Below are 19,509 nucleotides of genomic sequence, written 5' to 3'. Positions count from 1 at the left end.
AAGGAACATAATGAATATTTAACCTCAAATCTCTTAAGTAAAAATGAAAAGTGAATAAAAGGACATATTCATTATGGATACTCTGTCCATAATGAATATGTCCTTAAATTAATTTCATTATATTCTCCAGTGGTTTAACATAATTATTCTTGTTTATTAACCCTGACAATAAAACTTACAATTTGATTGCAAAGTAATAAAAGAATGCATGCATACATGAATGAAGGAAGGAAGAAAGGAAGGAATGAAAGATGTAATGATTTTAACACCATTCACAGGCAGCTACCACCATGGTTAATTCTTTTCAAGGCACAGAGAGCCTAAAATAAACCCCACACATGAAAGTACTGCTCACGTTTAGCGATAAACGCTCAAGGCCAACACTCTCAAATGCGACAGCACGCACTTCTGGGTTTTTGACATTTATTTCAGTTTGCTGTTTCATGTGTGTTTGTTTTGGTTGCTGTCCTGTCTCCGCCTCTGTATTGTTACTGGTTGTCATCACATTATGTCATCATTGTCATCAGCTGTTCTTGATTCCCTTTTTAATTAGTTTGCATATTTAAAACCTGTGTGTCTTTGTTCTAGGCAATGTATTGTTTCTGTGTTTAGCTGTGATTCCTGGATTTAGATCCTGTTCTTTGTTTCTCATTCTGCTCCTTGCCTAGCCTAGTTTATGTTGGTTGTAGGCTGCCCGACCGTACCTGTTTCTGGATATTGAGATTGCCTCACGTTTTGGATTTGTCTGCCTGACTCTCATTAAAAGCTTTAATTGCGATTGCATCCATCGCCACCCTGTTCACATCACATTGCTACATGGTGACATAATTGCATGGTAAATGTGATAAGTTACTGTGTAGAAAGGGGGGTCACCTGTGTGATTTTGTGGAAGTGCTGAAAAATGTAGTAAAGTTATCCAAGTGGAACATAAACTCAATAAAGGGAGAAAAGCATAAACACCTTTGATACAATTCTATAACTGACTGATGTTCTGACTACGCCACCAGCAGAACATTCTGGTTCATATCTCTTTCCTGAGTAGCAGAAAAGAGTACTACAGGACAATGATTCATATTGCTAGTACATAGAGTTTGATTTGCCTCATTGTATTTAGGTTTGTGAAGAAGAAAAAGAAGGAGATTTTTTGTTTTATCCTTTCATAATAAATTTGGTAGAAGTATTTTTTACCTTTGGACTGTAGTCTGGTTTGTCCAGCTGTGACATTTTCATGCAAAAAAGATTCTTCATTTCGGGCCGTCTCATTTTTCTCTTCCAGATAAATATTTAAGGCTTTCAAAAACAAATTTTAAATGAAAAACAAAAGTTAGTTATATAGACAAAAGTTAACAATAAGAACCAACAGAATTACAATTATCATATTTGGCAGCTGCCCTTACCCAGAGTGACTTTATCCCTATCTCTTTTATAAAACAGAGCAGCTAAGGGTTAAAGGCCTTGCTTAAGGACCCAGCAGTCTCTGCTTGGCACCGCTGGGATTTTAACTCACTACCTTCCAAACAGTAGGCCAACATCTTAACCACTGAGCTACCACTGCCATAGAAAACAGCTTGAAAAAGTTAAAAAAAATTCTGTAATTTAATTCAACCAGTGGAACGTTCATACAGTGGGGGAAATAAGTACTGAACGCATCAACATTTTTTTCAGTAAATATGTTTCCAATGAGGTTATTCACATAAAATTTTCACCAGACATCAGAATTAACTCCAGAAATCTAACTCAAGAAATTTGGAGGTGGAAGCATCATGGTGTGGGGCTGTTTTTCATCGCATGGTACTGGTAGACTTCATATAATTGAAGGAATGATGAATGGAGCCCTTTACCAGGAGATTCTTGAGAAGAATCTGCTGCCATCTAATAATATAAAGATAATACACAAAAAAATAAAGATAAGTTAAAGGGGAAAAACACGTTCTGGCATGTGGGCTACATCTCGGATTAATGAGACTTGAAGAGATGTTTGATGTGGCCTGAAAGTTGATAAAGATGAGACGTGGGTGGAGCTTCCAGCAGGACAACAATCCAAAGCAGACAGCAAAGGAAACTCTCAATTGATTTCAGAGAAAAAAGGGGTTAGAATGGCCCAGTCAATCACCTGACTCGAATCCAATTGAAAAAGATTTAAAGACAATATGTTTAGAAGAATGCGCCAAAATCACACCTGAATACTGCGGTCGATTAATTTCTTCATACAGGAAGCATCTTGAAGCTGTCATTATAAACAAAGGCTTCTCCACTAAGTATTAAATACATTTCAGTTAGTGTGTTCAATACTTTTTTCTCTTTCTTACACTTGACTTCATTTATAGACTTTAACGTTTGTATTTCTTTATATGTGTGGATTTCTTGAGTTAATACCAAGGTCTGGTAAAATTGTTTCACATTTCATGTGAATAGCCTCATTGGAAATATATTTACTGAAAAAATGATGACGCATTCAATACTTAATTCCCCCACTGTATATTCTAGATTCATTACACATAAAGTGAAATATTTCAAGCCTTTTTTTTGTTTGTTTTAATCTTGATGATTACGGCTTAGAGCTCATGGAAATCAAGAATCCAGTATCTCAAAATATTAGAATAAAGAATTTATAATACAGAAATGTGGACCTGAGAAGGCTCTAATCAGTTAATTAACTCTAAACACCTGCAAAGGTTTCCTGAGCCTTTAATCTCCCAGTCTGGTTCACTACACAGAACCACAATCATTTGGAAGATGAAAGTAAAAGTTGCATTTCATTTGGAAATCAAGGTCCCAGAGTCTGGAGGAAGAGTGGAGAGGAACAGAATCCAAGCTGCTTGAGGTCCAGTGTGAAGTTTCCACAGTCAGTGATGATTTGGGTTGCCATGTCATCTGCTGGTGTTGGTCCACTGTGTTTTCTCAAGTCGAGAGTCGATGCAGCGTCTACCAGGAGATTTTAGAGAACTTCATGCTTCTAGCTGCTGACAAGATTTATGGCAATGCTGATTTTCTTTTCCTGCAGGACTTGGCACCTGCACACAGTGCCAAAACTACTAGGAACTGGTTTACTGACCATGGTGTTACTGTGATTGATTGGCCAGCTGACTCGCCTGACCAGAAGCCCATAGAGAATCTATGAGAGATATCAGACACAACAATACAGACGAGCTGAAGTCCGCTATCAGAGCAACCTGAGCTTCCACAGCAGTGCCACAGGTTGATTGCCTCCATACCACGCCGCATTGATGCAGTAATTCATGCAAAAGGATGAAAGCCCTGACTGAGTATCAGGTGCATAAATTAACATACTTTTCAGAAGGTCGATATTTCTGTATTATAAATTTTTTATTAATTTTTTTTCCCCCATGAGCTGTAAGCCATAATCATCAAGATTAAAACAAAAAAGGCATGAAATATTTCATTTTATGTGTAAGGAAACTTTAATATATGAAAGTTCCACTTTTTGAATTAAATTATGGAAAAAAATTTACTTTATAGAAAAAAAGAACTGTATGTGCTTAAAGCAGAGATGTTTATTGAGTACAAGTCTGAGTCAAATCCCAAATCCTTAATCTTAATGGAATATGAATATATGTATATTTTGTATTGGTTCTGTTTAAATACAATTGCCTTTATTAGATTACAATATAAAACAGTTATTTTCTACTATTTAAAATGGGCTATTTTTGAAATTGTATTTTTTGTTTGCTTTTTGTCTTACAAGCTGAAGTCTACTACATTATTAAACAATAGTTTAAACAGAAAAAGGACAGAAACACTACAGCATATAAATCTCTGCAACAGACTCAAATTACTGAGTAGTGGTGAGTTCCAGTAGTCATGTTCCTGTAGTTTACTATAATAATTTTAATTGTAGAATCAGTTCTATCATGACAAACATGCAAATGCAAAACACTGTCTTGTGAAGAGAGAACAATAATATTTCCAACTTTTAGTTTGTGTAGCCAGAAAGTCAGTTGAAGGTACAAAAGCAAATCACCTGTGTATAGTTCATTCCTCTGATGTTACCTGATTTAACTTCTGTAATAGTGTCTGAAAATTGCCTCGACCGCGCATATATCATCTAAGAGAATCATTATAACAACGTTGAAACTCCTAACATATATTTGTGCATCTCATTATATTTATTTGTGAATCTGTTTACTTTTTGTGAATCTTGCTACATTTATTTGTGGATTGTAATCTATTAATTTAGAAATATGAAACAATACTGCAGCCCCTCCCCATCCTCCCGCTATTCACTTACTCGTTTTAACAGAGACAGCTCTGGTCCACTCCTCAGACCCCTTTAGTGACTTTTTTCTTTCAAAAAAGCACCTAGTGACAAATCTAGTGACTTTTTTTTGGCAACCTTAGCTACTTTCCATAGAAGAGAGTGGCCAGTACTGCCCCACGAGCAAGAGGTCCTGCTTCCCCACTGCAGACACACCTCTCTCTGCAGCTGCTCTGTTCAGTGAGGGGCAGAGAGGAACAGCACATTCATTCACTTCTAACTTTCTCTCTGAGTGATCATTTAACATATAGAAATCACACCAAAGCCATTGTATTTAACTTATGTGTAGTTTGTCAGAGGACATCATGGTTATAAAATAAGGATTTTAGCAGTGCAGCTTGGAAGTGACTGCTGGTTGTGGAAGTGACATGTTGTCTTAGTGGGCCGTATTTCAGTCACTATTTTAAACTCGTTCCGTTGTCTGACACCATGAAAATATCTTTTGTATAGTCCTTGAAATTGTGCTTGAAATGTCTTTGAAGCATCTGTAGGAACCCTGTAAAACTAGCCATGTTTGATTGTAAGCGGGTTAATTTCTAAATTCAGTTATTTATTCTTAATGTTGAGTTCGTTCTTAGTACTCTAAGGACAGTTTCCATTTGCAAGATTTCATTGCTCTAGGGAACAACAGATAAAAAATGTGGCACACTGAATTAGTTGCTTGTCAATTGTATGATTGTTCTTGAGTTTTTCCAAAAGCCAGTTATTCATTCTCATTCATAAAATATTGAGAGGAAAATTGGATTGTCTGCATTCGTCTACATCTTTGTATTTCTGTACATTTGTTTCATTTTATAGATTTGAATTATATTATGGTATATACACACACTCACATACATATATATATATATATATATATATATATATATATATATATATATATATATATATATACAGTATCCCACAAAAGTGAGTACACCCCTCACATTTTTGTAAATATTTGATTATATCTTTTCATGGGACAACACTGAAGAAATAACACTTTGCTACAATGTAAAGTAGTGAGTGTACAGCTTGTATAACAGTGTAAATTTGCTGTCCCCTCAAAATAACTCAACACACAGCCATTGCTGTCTAAACCGCTGGCAACAAAAGTGAGTACACCCCTAAGTGAAAATGTCCAAATTGGGCCCAAAGTGTCAATATTTTGTGTGGCCACCATTATTTTCCAGCACTGCCTTAACCCTCTTGGGCATGGAGTTCACCAGAGCTTCACAGGTTGCCAATGGAGTTCTCTTCCACTCCTCCATGACGATATCATGGAGCTGGTGGATGTTAGAGACCTTGTGCTCCTCCACCTTCCGTTTGAGGACGCCCCACAGATGCTCAATAGGGTTTAGGTCTGGAGACATGCTTGGCCAGTCCATCACCTTCACCCTCAGCTTCTTTAGCAAGGCAGTGGTCATCTTGGAGGTGTGTTTGGGGTCGTTATCATGTTGGAATACTGCCCTGTGGCCCAGTCTCCGAAGGGAGGGGATCATGCTGTGCTTCAGTATGTCATAGTACATGTTGGCATTCATGGTTCCCTCAATGAACTGTAGCTCCCCAGTGCAGGCAGCACTCATGCAGCCCCAGACCATGACACTCCCACCACCATGCTTGACTGTAGGCAAGACACACTTCCTCACCTGGTTGCTGCCACACACGCTTGGCACCATCTGAACCAAATAAGTTTATCTTGGTCTCATCAGACCACAGGACATGGTTCCAGTAATCCACGTCCTTAGTCTGCTTGTCTTCAGCAAACTGTTTGCGGGCTTTCTTGTGCATCATCTTTAGAAGAGGCTTCCTTCTGGGACGACAGCCATGCAGACCAATTTGATGCAGTGTGCGGCGTATGGTCTGAGCACTGACAGGCTGACCCCCCACCCCTTCAACCTCTGCAGCAATGCTGGCAGCACTCATACGTCTATTTCCCTACGAGAACCTCTGGATATGACGCTGAGCACGTGCACTCAACTTCTTTGGTTGACCATGACGAGGCCTGTTCTGAGTGGAACCTGTCCTGTTAAACCACTGTATGGTCTTGGCCACCGTGCTGCAGCTCAGTGTCAGGGTCTTGGCAATCTTCTTATAGCCTAGGCCATCTTTATGTAGAGCAACAAGTCTTTTTTCAGATCCTCAGAGAGTTCTTAGCCATGTGGTGCCATGTTGAACTTCCAGTGACCAGTATGAGGGAGTGTGAGAGCAATGACACCAAATTAAACACACCTGCTCCCCATTCACACCTGAGACCTTGTAACACTAACAAGTCACATGACACCGGGGAGGGAAAATGGCTAATTGGGCCCAATTTGGACATTTTCACTTAGGGGTGTACTCACTTTTGTTGCCAGTGGTTTAGACATTAATGGCTGTGTGTTGAGTTATTTTGAGGGCACAGCAAATTTACACTGTTACACAAGCTGTACACTCACTACTTTACACTACTTTAAGTGTCATTTCTTCAGTGTTGTCACGTGAAAAGATATAATCAAATATTTACAAAAATGTGAGGGGTGTACTCACTTTTGTGGGATACTGTATATACACACAGACACACACACACACACACACACACACACACACACACACTGTGCAAAAGTCTTAGGCACCCTATTGTTTTTTAGCACATTTTTAGTAGATTTTTATATAATGACGTCTACATTATCAAGTCAGTACAAAAACATTTTGGACTTCCAAATATTATTTTTCTAACACAAAATTAAATGTTACAGAAAAATGTTTGTATGTCAGTAAAGAAAGCAGTATATTACATAAGAGACCACTTTTAAGACAAAAAACATAATGAAGGCTGATGGTTTGTGCTGGAAAAATAAGAAGCGAGTGCAACAGTCAAAGTCTCCAGAAGAACCATGGCTTTGTTCTGCAAAATACTCAGTAAAACTTATAGCTCATTTCCTTATAAAACTGCATTAATTCTACCTGAGACTACTTTTTTTAAAGCAACAAATTTTCAACACATTTTGACTATTTCATTTATTTGTGCTTACTACTCTTTATAATATTTTTTAATATTTAATTTCATTATTTTTGAAGGCACTTTGCCCTACAGCATTTCTTTGCATGTGCCAAAGACTTTTGCACAGTACTGTATATATAATGTGCACAGTAAAATAAAATCGCTGAAAAGTGAATGCAAAAAAGTAAAGTGTCCCAAGCCGGCCTCCTGTCTTCCCGTTCCCAGCCCAACCCAGTAACGTGTCTCAGACTTCTTCACACAAGTCTCAGTGCTTCTAGGATCAGTTAAATATAATTTTTCTTTCTTACTGCCATTCCTTGGTGCCTTTTATACTTAATTATTTACCTTAAGGTTGAACCTATCACTGACTCAAATAACTCACGTTGCTTACTACTTCCTGTGCAACAGCAAATAATGCACTTACTTAATTACAACCTGTAGATGACAGGTACAACAGGAGAAGCAATAAAAATATTTAGCTGTAAATATTTAGCAGCTCATTTTAAGCAGTGTTAGAGGTACATTTACTGAGCTGTGTTCAATACAACAGGTGTGTGAGACAGATTTTTAAATACCAACCCTACATTAGGTCCAAATCTGTCCAGAAACAAACAACAGTTGCATACCTGGTGTGGGCTTTCAAAGACAATAATTGAAAATCCATGAACCTGTACATCACCCAGTTACCACTGCTGACCTACAAGTTTCACTGTATAGTCTCTAGACTTAACAGAAAATCATGCCAGAATCTGTAAAGTGTGAAGTGGACAGGCTACAGTGAAGTGTGAAGCGGTTTATGGATATTGCTAAGAATTTTAAGGGATTTATTTTGTTTTTGTTTGTTTGTTTTTAAACAAGGATGGTTTGCTACTCACATTTTATGCATTGTGGGTAATTCCATTTTCCTGCAGAACACATGGCTTTGCTCCCATTCTGAAAGTAGAGGCCTTCTTTACACTTGTATTGTACACTGCCACCTTCCTCATAGTACGCCTTCAGATTTGTGTCATTCCGAATCGCATCATTTATTTCTCGCTCAGGATCTCGGCATCTAAGGTTTATACCCACTATAATAAACACAAAAATCACCAACAAGGTTACATCTACAGTCAGCAAAATATCAATGGCAAAAAATGTATTAGTTAATCATTTAATGAAGTAATTAATTAATTAACACACACCATGTAATTATAACCTATCATGAGTTTGTCAAATATCCTACTAGCAGAAATGCAAGTTTAATCAAATGATTAACACAAATGTGTACCTGCCCTTTAAAAGGATGAACCTTAAAAATCACTTTGTTAAAAAAAAAAAAAAGTACATATTGAGTCATTATGGAAAATCATATTGAAATTAAATAGATTATGTTTTCTAATAGTATCACAAAATTATATACCTATATTATTATTATTATTATTATTATTATTATTATTATTATTATTATTATTATTATTATTATTATCCATTTAGTTAATCTACTAGCACTTATTATTAAGTTAGTACATTCATTCTTTCATTAATTCATTTCGTACTTTAAACTGTTACATTTATTGTGAGGGTTATTAAACAAATAAAATTTTGTGAACAACTGAGACATAATCTACTTCATTTCAATAAGGCAGAGTATCCATAATGACTGAATACATGTTTAATTTACTAAAGGGATTTCTAATGTTTCTTCTTTAATTAGCAGGTGAACATTTATGTTAAACATTTGATTAAACTTTAGCATTTCTGCTAAATTGAGGGATTCATACACAACTATTACAAAAGGTGCAAACATTCACTGATGCTGGAGAAAGCAACATGATACATTAAGAGCCAGAGGGTGTAAACTTTTGAACTGGATAATCGGTGTAAAGTGTTGTTACTTCATCTTCTGGGAAACATGTAAATATCTTATATAGTTTATGAAGGGCAGTACTAAATTGAAAAAAAAATAGAGCTTTAAAGAAAATAATAACAAATTACACCAATCATCCTGTTCAAAGCTGTCTTGAGCATCAGTGAATGTTTGCACCTTTTGTACATCCCTAATTCCAAAAAAGCTGGGACAGTATGGAAAATGCAAAAACCACACAAACAAAAAGAGTCGTTTGAAGATTCAATTCACTCTGTACTATATTGAAAACACATTATTAACACATTATTTGATGTTTTACTTTGTGAATTTAAAATATTTTTTGAAAATATACACTTATTTCAAATCTGATGACTGCAACACACTCTAAAAAGTTGGGGCAGTCGATTATTTACCATTGTGTAACATCACCTTTTCTTTTAATAACATTTATTAAGTGTTTGGACACTGAGTGAAGACACCAGTTGGTTATGTTTAGAAAGCAGAATTTACCCCCATTCATCCATTATGTATTTCTTCAGTTGCACAACTGTACGGGCATTCATTGCCTTATTTCGCACTTCATAATCTGCCAAACATTCTCAATCAGAGACAGGTCAGGACTGCAGGCAGGCCATGCTAGCACCCACACTCTCAGTTTACACACCCATGCGCTTGTAATCCGAGCAGAATGTGGTTTGGCGTTGTCCTATTCCAGATGGCAGCATATGTTGCTCCAAAATGTGTGCATATCTTTCTGCATTAATGGTGCCCTCACAGATATGCACCCAAGTTACCCATGCCATGGGCACTGACACACCCCATAACATGACAGAGGCTGTTATGACCCAGTTACCACTACTGACCTACAAGTTTCACTGTATAGTCTCTAGACTTAACAGAAAATCATGCCAGAATCTGTAAAGTGTGAAGTGGACAGACTACAGTGAAGTGTGAAGCGGTTTATGGGATATTGCTAAGAATTTTAAGGGATTTATTTTGTTTTTGTTTGTTTGTTTTTAAACAATTATGGTTTGCTACTCACATTTTATGCATTGTGGGTAATTCCATTTTCCTGCAGAACACACGGCTTTGCTCCCATTCTGAAAGTAGAGGCCTTCTTTACACTTGTATTGTACACCGCCACCTTCCTCATAGTACGCCTTCAGATTTGTATCATTCCGAATCGCATCATTTATTTCTCGCTCAGGATCTCGGCATCTAAGGTTTATACCCACTATAATAAACACAAAAATCACCAACAAGGTTACATCTACAGTCAGCAAAATATCAATGGCAAAAAATGTATTAGTTAATCATTTAATGAAGTAATTAATTAATTAACACACACCATATAATTATAATCTATCACGAGTTTGTCAAATATCCTACTAGCAGAAATGCAAGTTTAATCAAATGATTAACACAAATGTATACCTGCCCTTTAAAAGGATGAACCTTAAAAATCACTTTGTTTAAAAAAAAAAAAAGTACATATTGAGTCATTATGGAAAATCATATTGAAATTAAACAGATTATGTTTTCTAATAGTATCACAAAATGATATACCTATATTATTATTATTATTATTATTATTATTATTATTATTACTATTATTATTATTCATTTAGTTATTCTACTAGCACTTATTATTAAGTTAGTACATTCATTCTTTCATTAATTCGTTTCATACTTATTTAAACTATTACATTTATTGTGAGGGTTATTAAACAAATAAAATTTTGTGAACGACTGAGACATAATCTATTTCATTTCAATAAGGCTGAGTATCCATAATAACTGACTACATGTTGTTTTATTTACTAAAGGGATTTCTAATGTTTCTTCTTTAATTAGCAGGTGAACATTTATGTTAATCATTTGATTAAACTTTAGCATTTCTGATAAATTGAGGGATTCATACACAACTATTACAAAAGGTGCAAACATTCACTGATGCTGAAGAAAGCAACATGATACATTAAGAGCCAGAGGGTGTAAACTTTTGAACTGGATAATCGGTGTAAAGTGTTGTTACTTCATCTTCTGGGAAACATGTAAATATCTTATATAGTTTATGAAGGGCAGTATTAAATTGAAAAAAAAATAGAGCTTTAAAGAAAATAATAACAAATTACACCAATCATCCTGTTCAAAGCTGTCTTGAGCATCAGTGAATGTTTGCACCTTTTGTACATCCCTAATTCCAAAAAAGCTGGGACAGTATGGAAAATGCAAAAAACACACAAACAAAAAGAGTCGTTTGAAGATTCAATTCACTCTGTACTATATTGAAAACACAATATTAACACATTATTTGATGTCTTACTTTGTGGATTTTATATATTTTTAACAATATACACTCATTTCAAATCTGATGACTGCAACACACTCTAAAAAGTTGGGACAGTCGACTGTTTACCATTGTGTAACATCACCATTTCTTTAAATAACATTTATTAGGTGTTTGGACACTGAAGACACCAGTTAGTTAAGTTTAACAAGCAGAATTTTCTCCCATTCATCCATTATGTATTTCTTCAGCTGCGCAACTGTACGGGCATTCATTGTCTTATTTCGCACTTCATAATCTGCCAAACATTCTCAATCAGAGACAGAGCAGGACTGTAGGCAGGCCATGCTAGCACCCAAGCTTTCTGCTTACATACCCATGTGCTTGTAATCGGGGCAGAATGTGTTTTGGCATTGTCCTATTCCGGATCGCAGCATATGTTGCTCCAAAATGTGTGCATATCTTTCTGCATTAATGGTGCCCTCACAGATATGCACCCAAGTTTCCCATGCCAGTGTCACTGACTCACCCCCATAACATGACAGACTCTGTTATGACCCAGTTACCACTGCTGACCTACAAGTTTCACTGTATAGTCTCTAGACTTAACAGAAAATCTTGCCAGAATCTGTAAAGTGTGAAGTGGACAGGCTACAGTGAAGTGTGAAGCAGTTTATGGGATATTGCTAAGAATTTTAAGGGATTTATTTTGTTTTTGTTTGTTTGTTTTTAAACAAGGATGGTTTGCTACTCACATTTTATGCATTGTGGGTAATTCCATTTTCCTGCAGAACACACGGCTTTGCTCCCATGCTGAAAGTAGAAGCCTTCTTTACACTTGTATTGTACACTGCCACCTTCCTCATAGTACGCCTTCAGATTTGGGTCATTCCGAATCGCATCATTTATTTCTCGCTCAGGATCTCGGCATTTAAGGTTTATACCCACTATAATAAACACAAAAATCACCAACAAGGTTACATCTACAGTCAGCAAAATATCAATGGCAAAAAAATTTATTAATTAATCATTTAATTAATTAATTAATTAATTAAAACACACCATGTAATTATAATCTAACATGAGTTTGTCAAATATCCTACTAGCAGAAATGCAAGTTTAATCAAATGATTAACACAAATGTGTACCTGCTCTTTAAAAGGATGAACCTTAAAAATCACTTTATTTAAAAAAAAAAGTACATATTGAGTCATTATGGAAAATCATATTGCAATTAAATAGATTATGTTTTCTAATAGTATCACAAAAGAATTTTTGAAAATTACTGCTTACACCTATATTATTATTATTATTATTATTATTATTATTATTATTATTATTATTATTATTGTTGTTGTTGCTGTTGTTTTCTTGTTGTTGTTGTTATTATTATTATTATTATTACTATTATTATTATTATTATTATTATTCATTTAGTTATTCTACAAGTACTTATTATTAAGTTAGTACATTCATTCTTTCATTAATTCGTTTCGTACTTATTTAAACTGTTACATTTATTGTGAGGGTTATTAAACAAATAAAATTTTGTGAACGACTGAGACATAATCTATTTCATTTCAATAAGGCAGACTATCCATAATGACTGACTACATGTTGTTTTATTTACTAAAGGGATTTCTAATGTTTCTTCTTTAATTAGCAGGTGAACATTTATGTTAATCATTTGATTAAACTTTAGCATTTCTGATAAATTGAGGGTTTCATACACAACTATTACAAAAGGTGCAAACATTCACTGATGCTGAAGAAAGCAACATGATACATTAAGAGCCAGAGGTTGTAAACTTTTGAACGGGATAATCGGTGTAAAGTGTTGTTACTTCATCTTCTGGGAAACATGTAAATATCTTATATAGTTTATGAAGGGCAGTACTAAATTGAAAAAAAAAAAAATAGATCTTTAAAGAAAATAATAACAAATTAAACCAATCATCCTGTTCAAAGCTGTCTTGAGCATCAGTGAATGTTTGCACCTTTTGTACAGCCCTAATTCCAAAAAAGCTGGGACAGTATGGAAAATGCAAGAAACAAACAAACAAAAAAAAAAAGTCTTTTGAAAATTCAATTCACTCTGTACTATATTGAAAACACATTATTAACACATTATTTGATGTTTTACTTTGTGGATTTTATATATTTTTGTCAATATACACTCATTTCAAATCTGATGACTGCAACACACTCTAAAAAGTCGGGACAGTCGACTGTTTACCATTGTGTAACATCACCATTTCTTTAAATAACATTTATTAAGTGTTTGGACACTGAAGACACCAGTTGGTTAAGTTTAACAAGCAGAATTTCCCCCCATTCATCCATTATGTATTTCTTCAGCTACGCAACTGTACGGGCATTCATTGAATTATTTCGCACTTCATAATCTGCCAAACATTCTCAATCAGAGACAGAGCAGGACTGTAGGCAGGCCATGCTAGCACCCAAGCTTTCTGCTTACATACCCATGTGCTTGTAATCGGGGCAGAATGTGTTTTGGCATTGTCCTATTCCGGATCGCAGCATATGTTGCTCCAAAATGTGTGCATATCTTTCTGCATTAATGGTGCCCTCACAGATATGCACCCAAGTTACCCATGCCATGGGCACTGACACACCCCTATATCATGACAGAGGCTGGCTTTTGGACGTCTGAGGGATCAGATATCATTCAGAAGTGTTTTTTGCCCTTTACACACCCAGATTTGACCAGATTCCTTGAATCTTTTAATTATATTGTGCACTGTGAAGGTGAAATTCCCAAAATCCTACCGATTTGTCTTTGGGGAATGTTGTTCTCAAAGTGTTGGATTATTCGCTAACGCATCTGTTGGCAGATTGGCGAGCCCCGACCCATCCATGCTCTTGAAGGAGTAGACCTGTTTTGGAGGCTCCTTATATACTATGATTAGACGATTGCCTCACCTGTTTCACATCACCTTCTTATTTCTACTTGTCGAATCGCTATTAGTGCTAAACTGCTCCTGTCCTAACTTTTTTGGAACATGTTACATGCATCAATTTCAAAATAAACGTTTATCTTGAAAAACCTTTGCAGTTGATTAGGTAAAACATCAAATACCTTGTCTTTATAAAAAAAAATTTTTGAAATGCAAGTAAAATACATTTACACATCACTCCTCTTTGTTTTTATTAGCATTTTTGATGCTGTCCCAACTTTTTTGAAATTGGGGTTGTAATAGTTTTGTATGAATCCCTCAATTGTCCTCATTGTGAAAAGATGGATCTCAACATCATATAGACATTGTTGTAAAGGGGTCAAATGTGCAGAAGATGCTGGAAAAGCAAAGAATGTGCAGGACCTGGAGGATTTTCTGAAGAACAGAAAGCTGTTTAACCGCTCAGGACAAACAAGGGACTCATGAACAGCTATTACAAAATATAATAGTTGTTGATCATCCAGGTAACAACACACAGTATTAAGAATGTAATTGGACAACTGGTTATTCAGCTGTTCCATGGCCAGGTGTGTTATTCCCTCATTATTTTGCTTACAATTAAGGAGATAAAATCTCTACAGTTGATTTCATGTGTGACATTTGGATTTGGAATCTGTTGCTTTTAACTGAAGTCTAAAGAGCATCATTAGGATAAACAATCAAAACAAAACCATTAGAGAGAAAGACCCAAAAGGAAGTATGCACTGGTGAGCTCGGGAACACTACAAGCCTGGGGAGACCATGAAAACAACAGTGGAGGATGACAGAAGAGTTCCTTCCATGGTGAAAACGTTTAATCCTTAAAAACAGGAAGACCAGATTAGAGTATGCCAAAAACATCTTTTAAAAAAGTTCTGGAACAACATGCCATGGACAGATGAGACAAGGATCAACTTGAACCATAATTATGGGAAGAGAAGAGTGTTAAGAAGAGATGGCTCTGAAGCATACCACCTCATCTTGCAGTGTGGGTGTGTATGGCTGCCAGTGAAACTGGTTCCCTTTAACTTATGAATGATGTGACGCTGACAAAAGCAGCAGGAAGAATTCTGTGTATAGGACAATATTATATGCTCACATTCAGCAAACGCTTCAAAACCAATTGGGGTGGCACATCACAGTGCAGAAGGACAACGTCTTGAAGCAAACTTTTTTAAGGCAAAGTGTGGAATGTTCTGCAATGGCTAAGTCAATCACCTGGCCTGTATCCAACTGAGCATGTATTTCACTTGCAGAAGGTAAAACTCAAAGCAAAAATGCCCCTAGAGCAAGCAGGAGCTGAAGATCATTGCCGTAAAGGCCTGCTAGAGCATTACCAGGATAGAAATACAGAGTTTAGTGATGTCTATGGGATCCAGACTTCATTGACTGCAAAGGATTTGCAACCAAAGTTTAAAATGACCATTTAATTTATGATTATGTTAGTTCAGCCATGACAACATTAGGAGTAAAATTGTGAGCTTTTATGGATGGGGATGGAGTGTGTATAGGTTTGGTCTGACAGAATAGATCTGCAATGCTGCTGACGCTGTAGTATGAACACTCCCCACTTCTCCTTGTTGCTTCTATTTATTCTAGTTTCATTATAATAATCTAGATTTATTAGAACATTGCCAGATTTTCTAGTGATGATTCCATGCCTCTTTGTTTAAATGAAGTTTCTGGAGTAAAATCTCAGTTTGCTTGATACTTTTGATTCATGTCTTTTTTTTTTAACTTCGATTTTTGAATTGCTACTGCTCCAGTACACTCAAAGTCCTAATAAATTCAGTGAATGTCTTTATCTAATGGCAAAATAAATTACTGTTAATGTCAAAAACTATTTTTTTGTTGTGGTCAGTGGACAAGGCTTCATGTCTGTTAACTAGCTAAACTTTCTTGTTCTGCTCCATTGCACAATGATAAAATAACCATTGAAATTTCCCAGAGATGTCATAATGAGTGTGATGTTATTATTCAAACTAGCCTATCATAGCAAGATTTACCAAATCATCAGTTTCAAATAATGACCTTGATTAGTTCACTAACAACAACAACAACAATAATAATAATAATAATAATAATAATAATAATAATAATAATAATAATAATAATATCTTTCTGGGGTGGCCAGAACGGTGGCCATGCTTCATGCTAGGGTGGCACTGGCCACCCCAGCTATGCCCCTGCTACTCAGTTAAAGTTAAAAGAGTATAGCTGGGTTGTGCTAACATTGCGACACTAGTTGGATAATGTACACAAGGTTCGAAATTGTGACCATTCTGGTCACATATGCTCCCGAAATTTCATCTGTGCGCCCTTAAAATATATTTGGGAGCATTTGTGCAGGTGCAAATAATTGTTGTGATGCGACCTGGTTTCATTTCTCTACAAAATTTTCGCTAATTACTGCACAATACGTGCCTGCTGTGAGCTGATGCAGTGACCGGTCCACCATTATATCCAACGTTACATAACCAATTAAACTTTATCTTTACATTCTTCACTTTAATGCAGATTTTAGATTGGTTAATATTAGCCGTCAATCACTCCCTTTCACTGCGCTCCATTGTCACGTGGCAGGGAGCTAACTATGGGATTGATTTTCCATCAGAATTATTGCAGTCACACATTAAAAAATAATAAGCGTGAATCAAAAATGTAAAAACACATTAATATATAAAAATATATTGTACAAAACTGAAAAATAAATGCAAAGTTATCAGAATAGCAAAGAACGTGGTCACGGATTTAAAAATTATAAGTGTGAATCAAAAATTTTAAAACACATTTACAATTATATTGCACAAAACTGAAACATGAATTCAAAGTTTTCTGAATCGTACATAAAATCATGTTTCCTTGGTTATGTTACTGTGTTTTTTGTGCTCTCTAGCATGTTCTGCTCATGTTGTCTTTTTCTGAATGCTTATGTTGTTTTTCCCTTCACGCTTGTTTCCACATTCTCCACTTGCTTTTCCAAATATTGCAATTTGAGTTTCATGTAAATCAGGGCGGGCTTTAGCGTCACCATTGGTCGACTACAGCTCCTCCTCTAGCCAATTAATCAAAGAGGGAAGTTGACGTCACTCCACTGCGATTCATGGCTGTTGTGTTCATAGACAACAACAGACTCTGCGTTGGCTGCTGGATCTTAGGTCAACGTCGGCGCAAAAGTAATAAATCTCAGCTTATATTATATTTTATATTATAAACTAAATTGCAGATAATCAAGTTTTTCATCTTTACTGCCATTTTTCTGCAAACCGACTTTTATGACAAGCTCCTCATTTCAGCTGAGCAACTGACATATTGTGAATCTTACTGTAGTTAGCTGGCTGGCTAACTTTTTTGACCTGGAGACAAGAATAGCTAAAAGATTGGGTTGAAGACAGAAAAAGCCATTTCCACAGTGAAAAAAAACTTTTCATGTACATTAAAGTATATTCCATTAGGGACGTCTCAGCATTTATTAACCAAGAAAAATAAGGAAATCTATGCTTGACAAGCGTTTATGTCGATGAATAATTTTCCAAGTCTAACTATCGAGCTTCTAAGTAACTGAAGACAGAACTTTTTTTTTGTACTTCACGTAGATCATAAACCGTTGAAATTGTTTGAGAAATGTAAACATTATTGTGCTTTTTATCCAGAAAAACCGCAGTCTTGCCCTGATCAATATGGCGGACGCGTTGACCTATTGCAGCACCGGGCAAGTGCGGCGTCTATGTTGTCTATGTTGTGAGAGGACAATAGATTTTCACAGGCGGAAAGGGGAGAACAATCTCTATGCTCTACTCGAGCTAACTTTTTCTGTTTGTCAACAATGGGCGGGCCCAACTGGCTTGACTGCAACCTCAAATGTCATTTTCTAACTAATATTTCCAGAAATCAGTTCTGATTGGCTGCCTGCCAGTATGGCGAAACATTAGTGAAGTTACCTGTTCTTTCATGAGAGTCACGACTACATCCACGGACTCTCTTCACATGAGTCATTTATTTTTTTCTTTTGTTGATAGTTGTTTGGCATAGATTTGCTTCCATACAGAGGTTGCAGGTAACAGTACGTTTGCCACCGAATCCATACATTTTAAGCGTGAGTTGTGGTGTTGTTTTAAAATAAAAAAAATTGTCTGTCTATCTATCTATCTATCTATCTATCTTGGCTTCAGAGCAGCACATTTCACAGAACCTGCGCACTAGATCAGCCAAATTGTCATTAGTTCTCATCCTTCTCGACCTTTCAGCAGTGTTTGACACAGTCCACCATGAAACTCTCTTGTCCATCCTCATTAGTGCAATTAGCATAGCAATGGTTTACTTCCTACCTGAAGGGTCAGTCATATCAGATAACGGAGGGGATCCACATCTTCTCCACATAGACTATTCACTGGTATCCTTCAAGGCTCAGTAGTTGGTCCTCTTCTGTTCTTCATTGGTGCGGTCATATAATCACATGGGTTTTCATACCACTGCTATGCAGATGACCCTCAAGTCATCCTCTGATTTCCTCTCTAGGACACTCATGTTTCTGCTCATGTCTTTCAGACATCTCATCAGCATCATGGATGGCAGCTAATCATTTGAAATTTAATACCACAAAAACTGAACTTTTGTTCATCCCTGTGTCAGATTCTTGTGCTCTCACTGGACAACTCTCAGATCTCACCTTCTATCACTGCATGCAACCTTGGGGTCACCATGGACAATCAACTGGCCTTTATCTCTCACATTACTAATCTGACATGCTAATGCAGATTTTTCCTTTACAACATCAGAAGGATTCGTCCATGTCTATCCACACAGGCCACTCAGGTGCTTGTTTAGTCCCTTGTCATATCAAGACTGGACTACTGCAACTCACTCCTGGAAGGTCTGCCTCTGTGTGCCATTTGCCCTCTGAATCCAGAATTCAACTGAATCAATTGTTTTCAACCTTCCTAAGTTCTCTTACACCACACCATTGCTACGATCCCTGCACTGGCTTCCTGTAGCTGTCTGCAACAGATTTAAAACACTTATGCTTGCCTAGGAAACCAAAAACAGGCCGGCACGCACCAAACTTAAAGCGCGTATATGACCCCACACTGCACCATGCTCCGTCCAATCTCTCAGGGTACACGGAAGGCATGCATCAAGACTCTGGAAAGAATGAACTCGATGAAAAAGAGAATTTCA

General features: G+C 36.3%; 1 protein-coding gene across 11 annotated transcripts in view; it reads right to left on the bottom strand.

Annotated features, from left to right (window-relative positions):
* The window catches only part of LOC108270757 (complement factor H), a 114,362-nt gene that overhangs the window by 84,706 nt on the left and 10,147 nt on the right, over positions 1-19,509 (bottom strand). The window contains exons 14-17 of one of the 11 annotated variants that reach the window (XM_053683177.1): positions 12,130-12,321; positions 10,127-10,318; positions 8,114-8,305; positions 1,189-1,290 (exon numbers count right to left, since the gene is read on the bottom strand). The exons of the other annotated variants lie outside the window; for them this stretch is intronic. Of the exons in view, the coding sequence (XP_053539152.1) occupies positions 1,189-1,290; positions 8,114-8,305; positions 10,127-10,318; positions 12,130-12,321 (678 nt within the window). The remainder of the gene's footprint in view (positions 1-1,188; positions 1,291-8,113; positions 8,306-10,126; positions 10,319-12,129; positions 12,322-19,509) is intronic. 11 annotated transcript variants of the gene reach the window in all.

The sequence above is a fragment of the Ictalurus punctatus genome, chromosome 10 (assembly GCF_001660625.3).
Source record: "Ictalurus punctatus breed USDA103 chromosome 10, Coco_2.0, whole genome shotgun sequence".
NCBI lineage: Eukaryota > Metazoa > Chordata > Actinopteri > Siluriformes > Ictaluridae > Ictalurus > Ictalurus punctatus.
The sequence above is the reverse complement of the archived record's forward strand: the minus strand, read 5'-3'. Positions and strand labels throughout refer to the sequence as shown.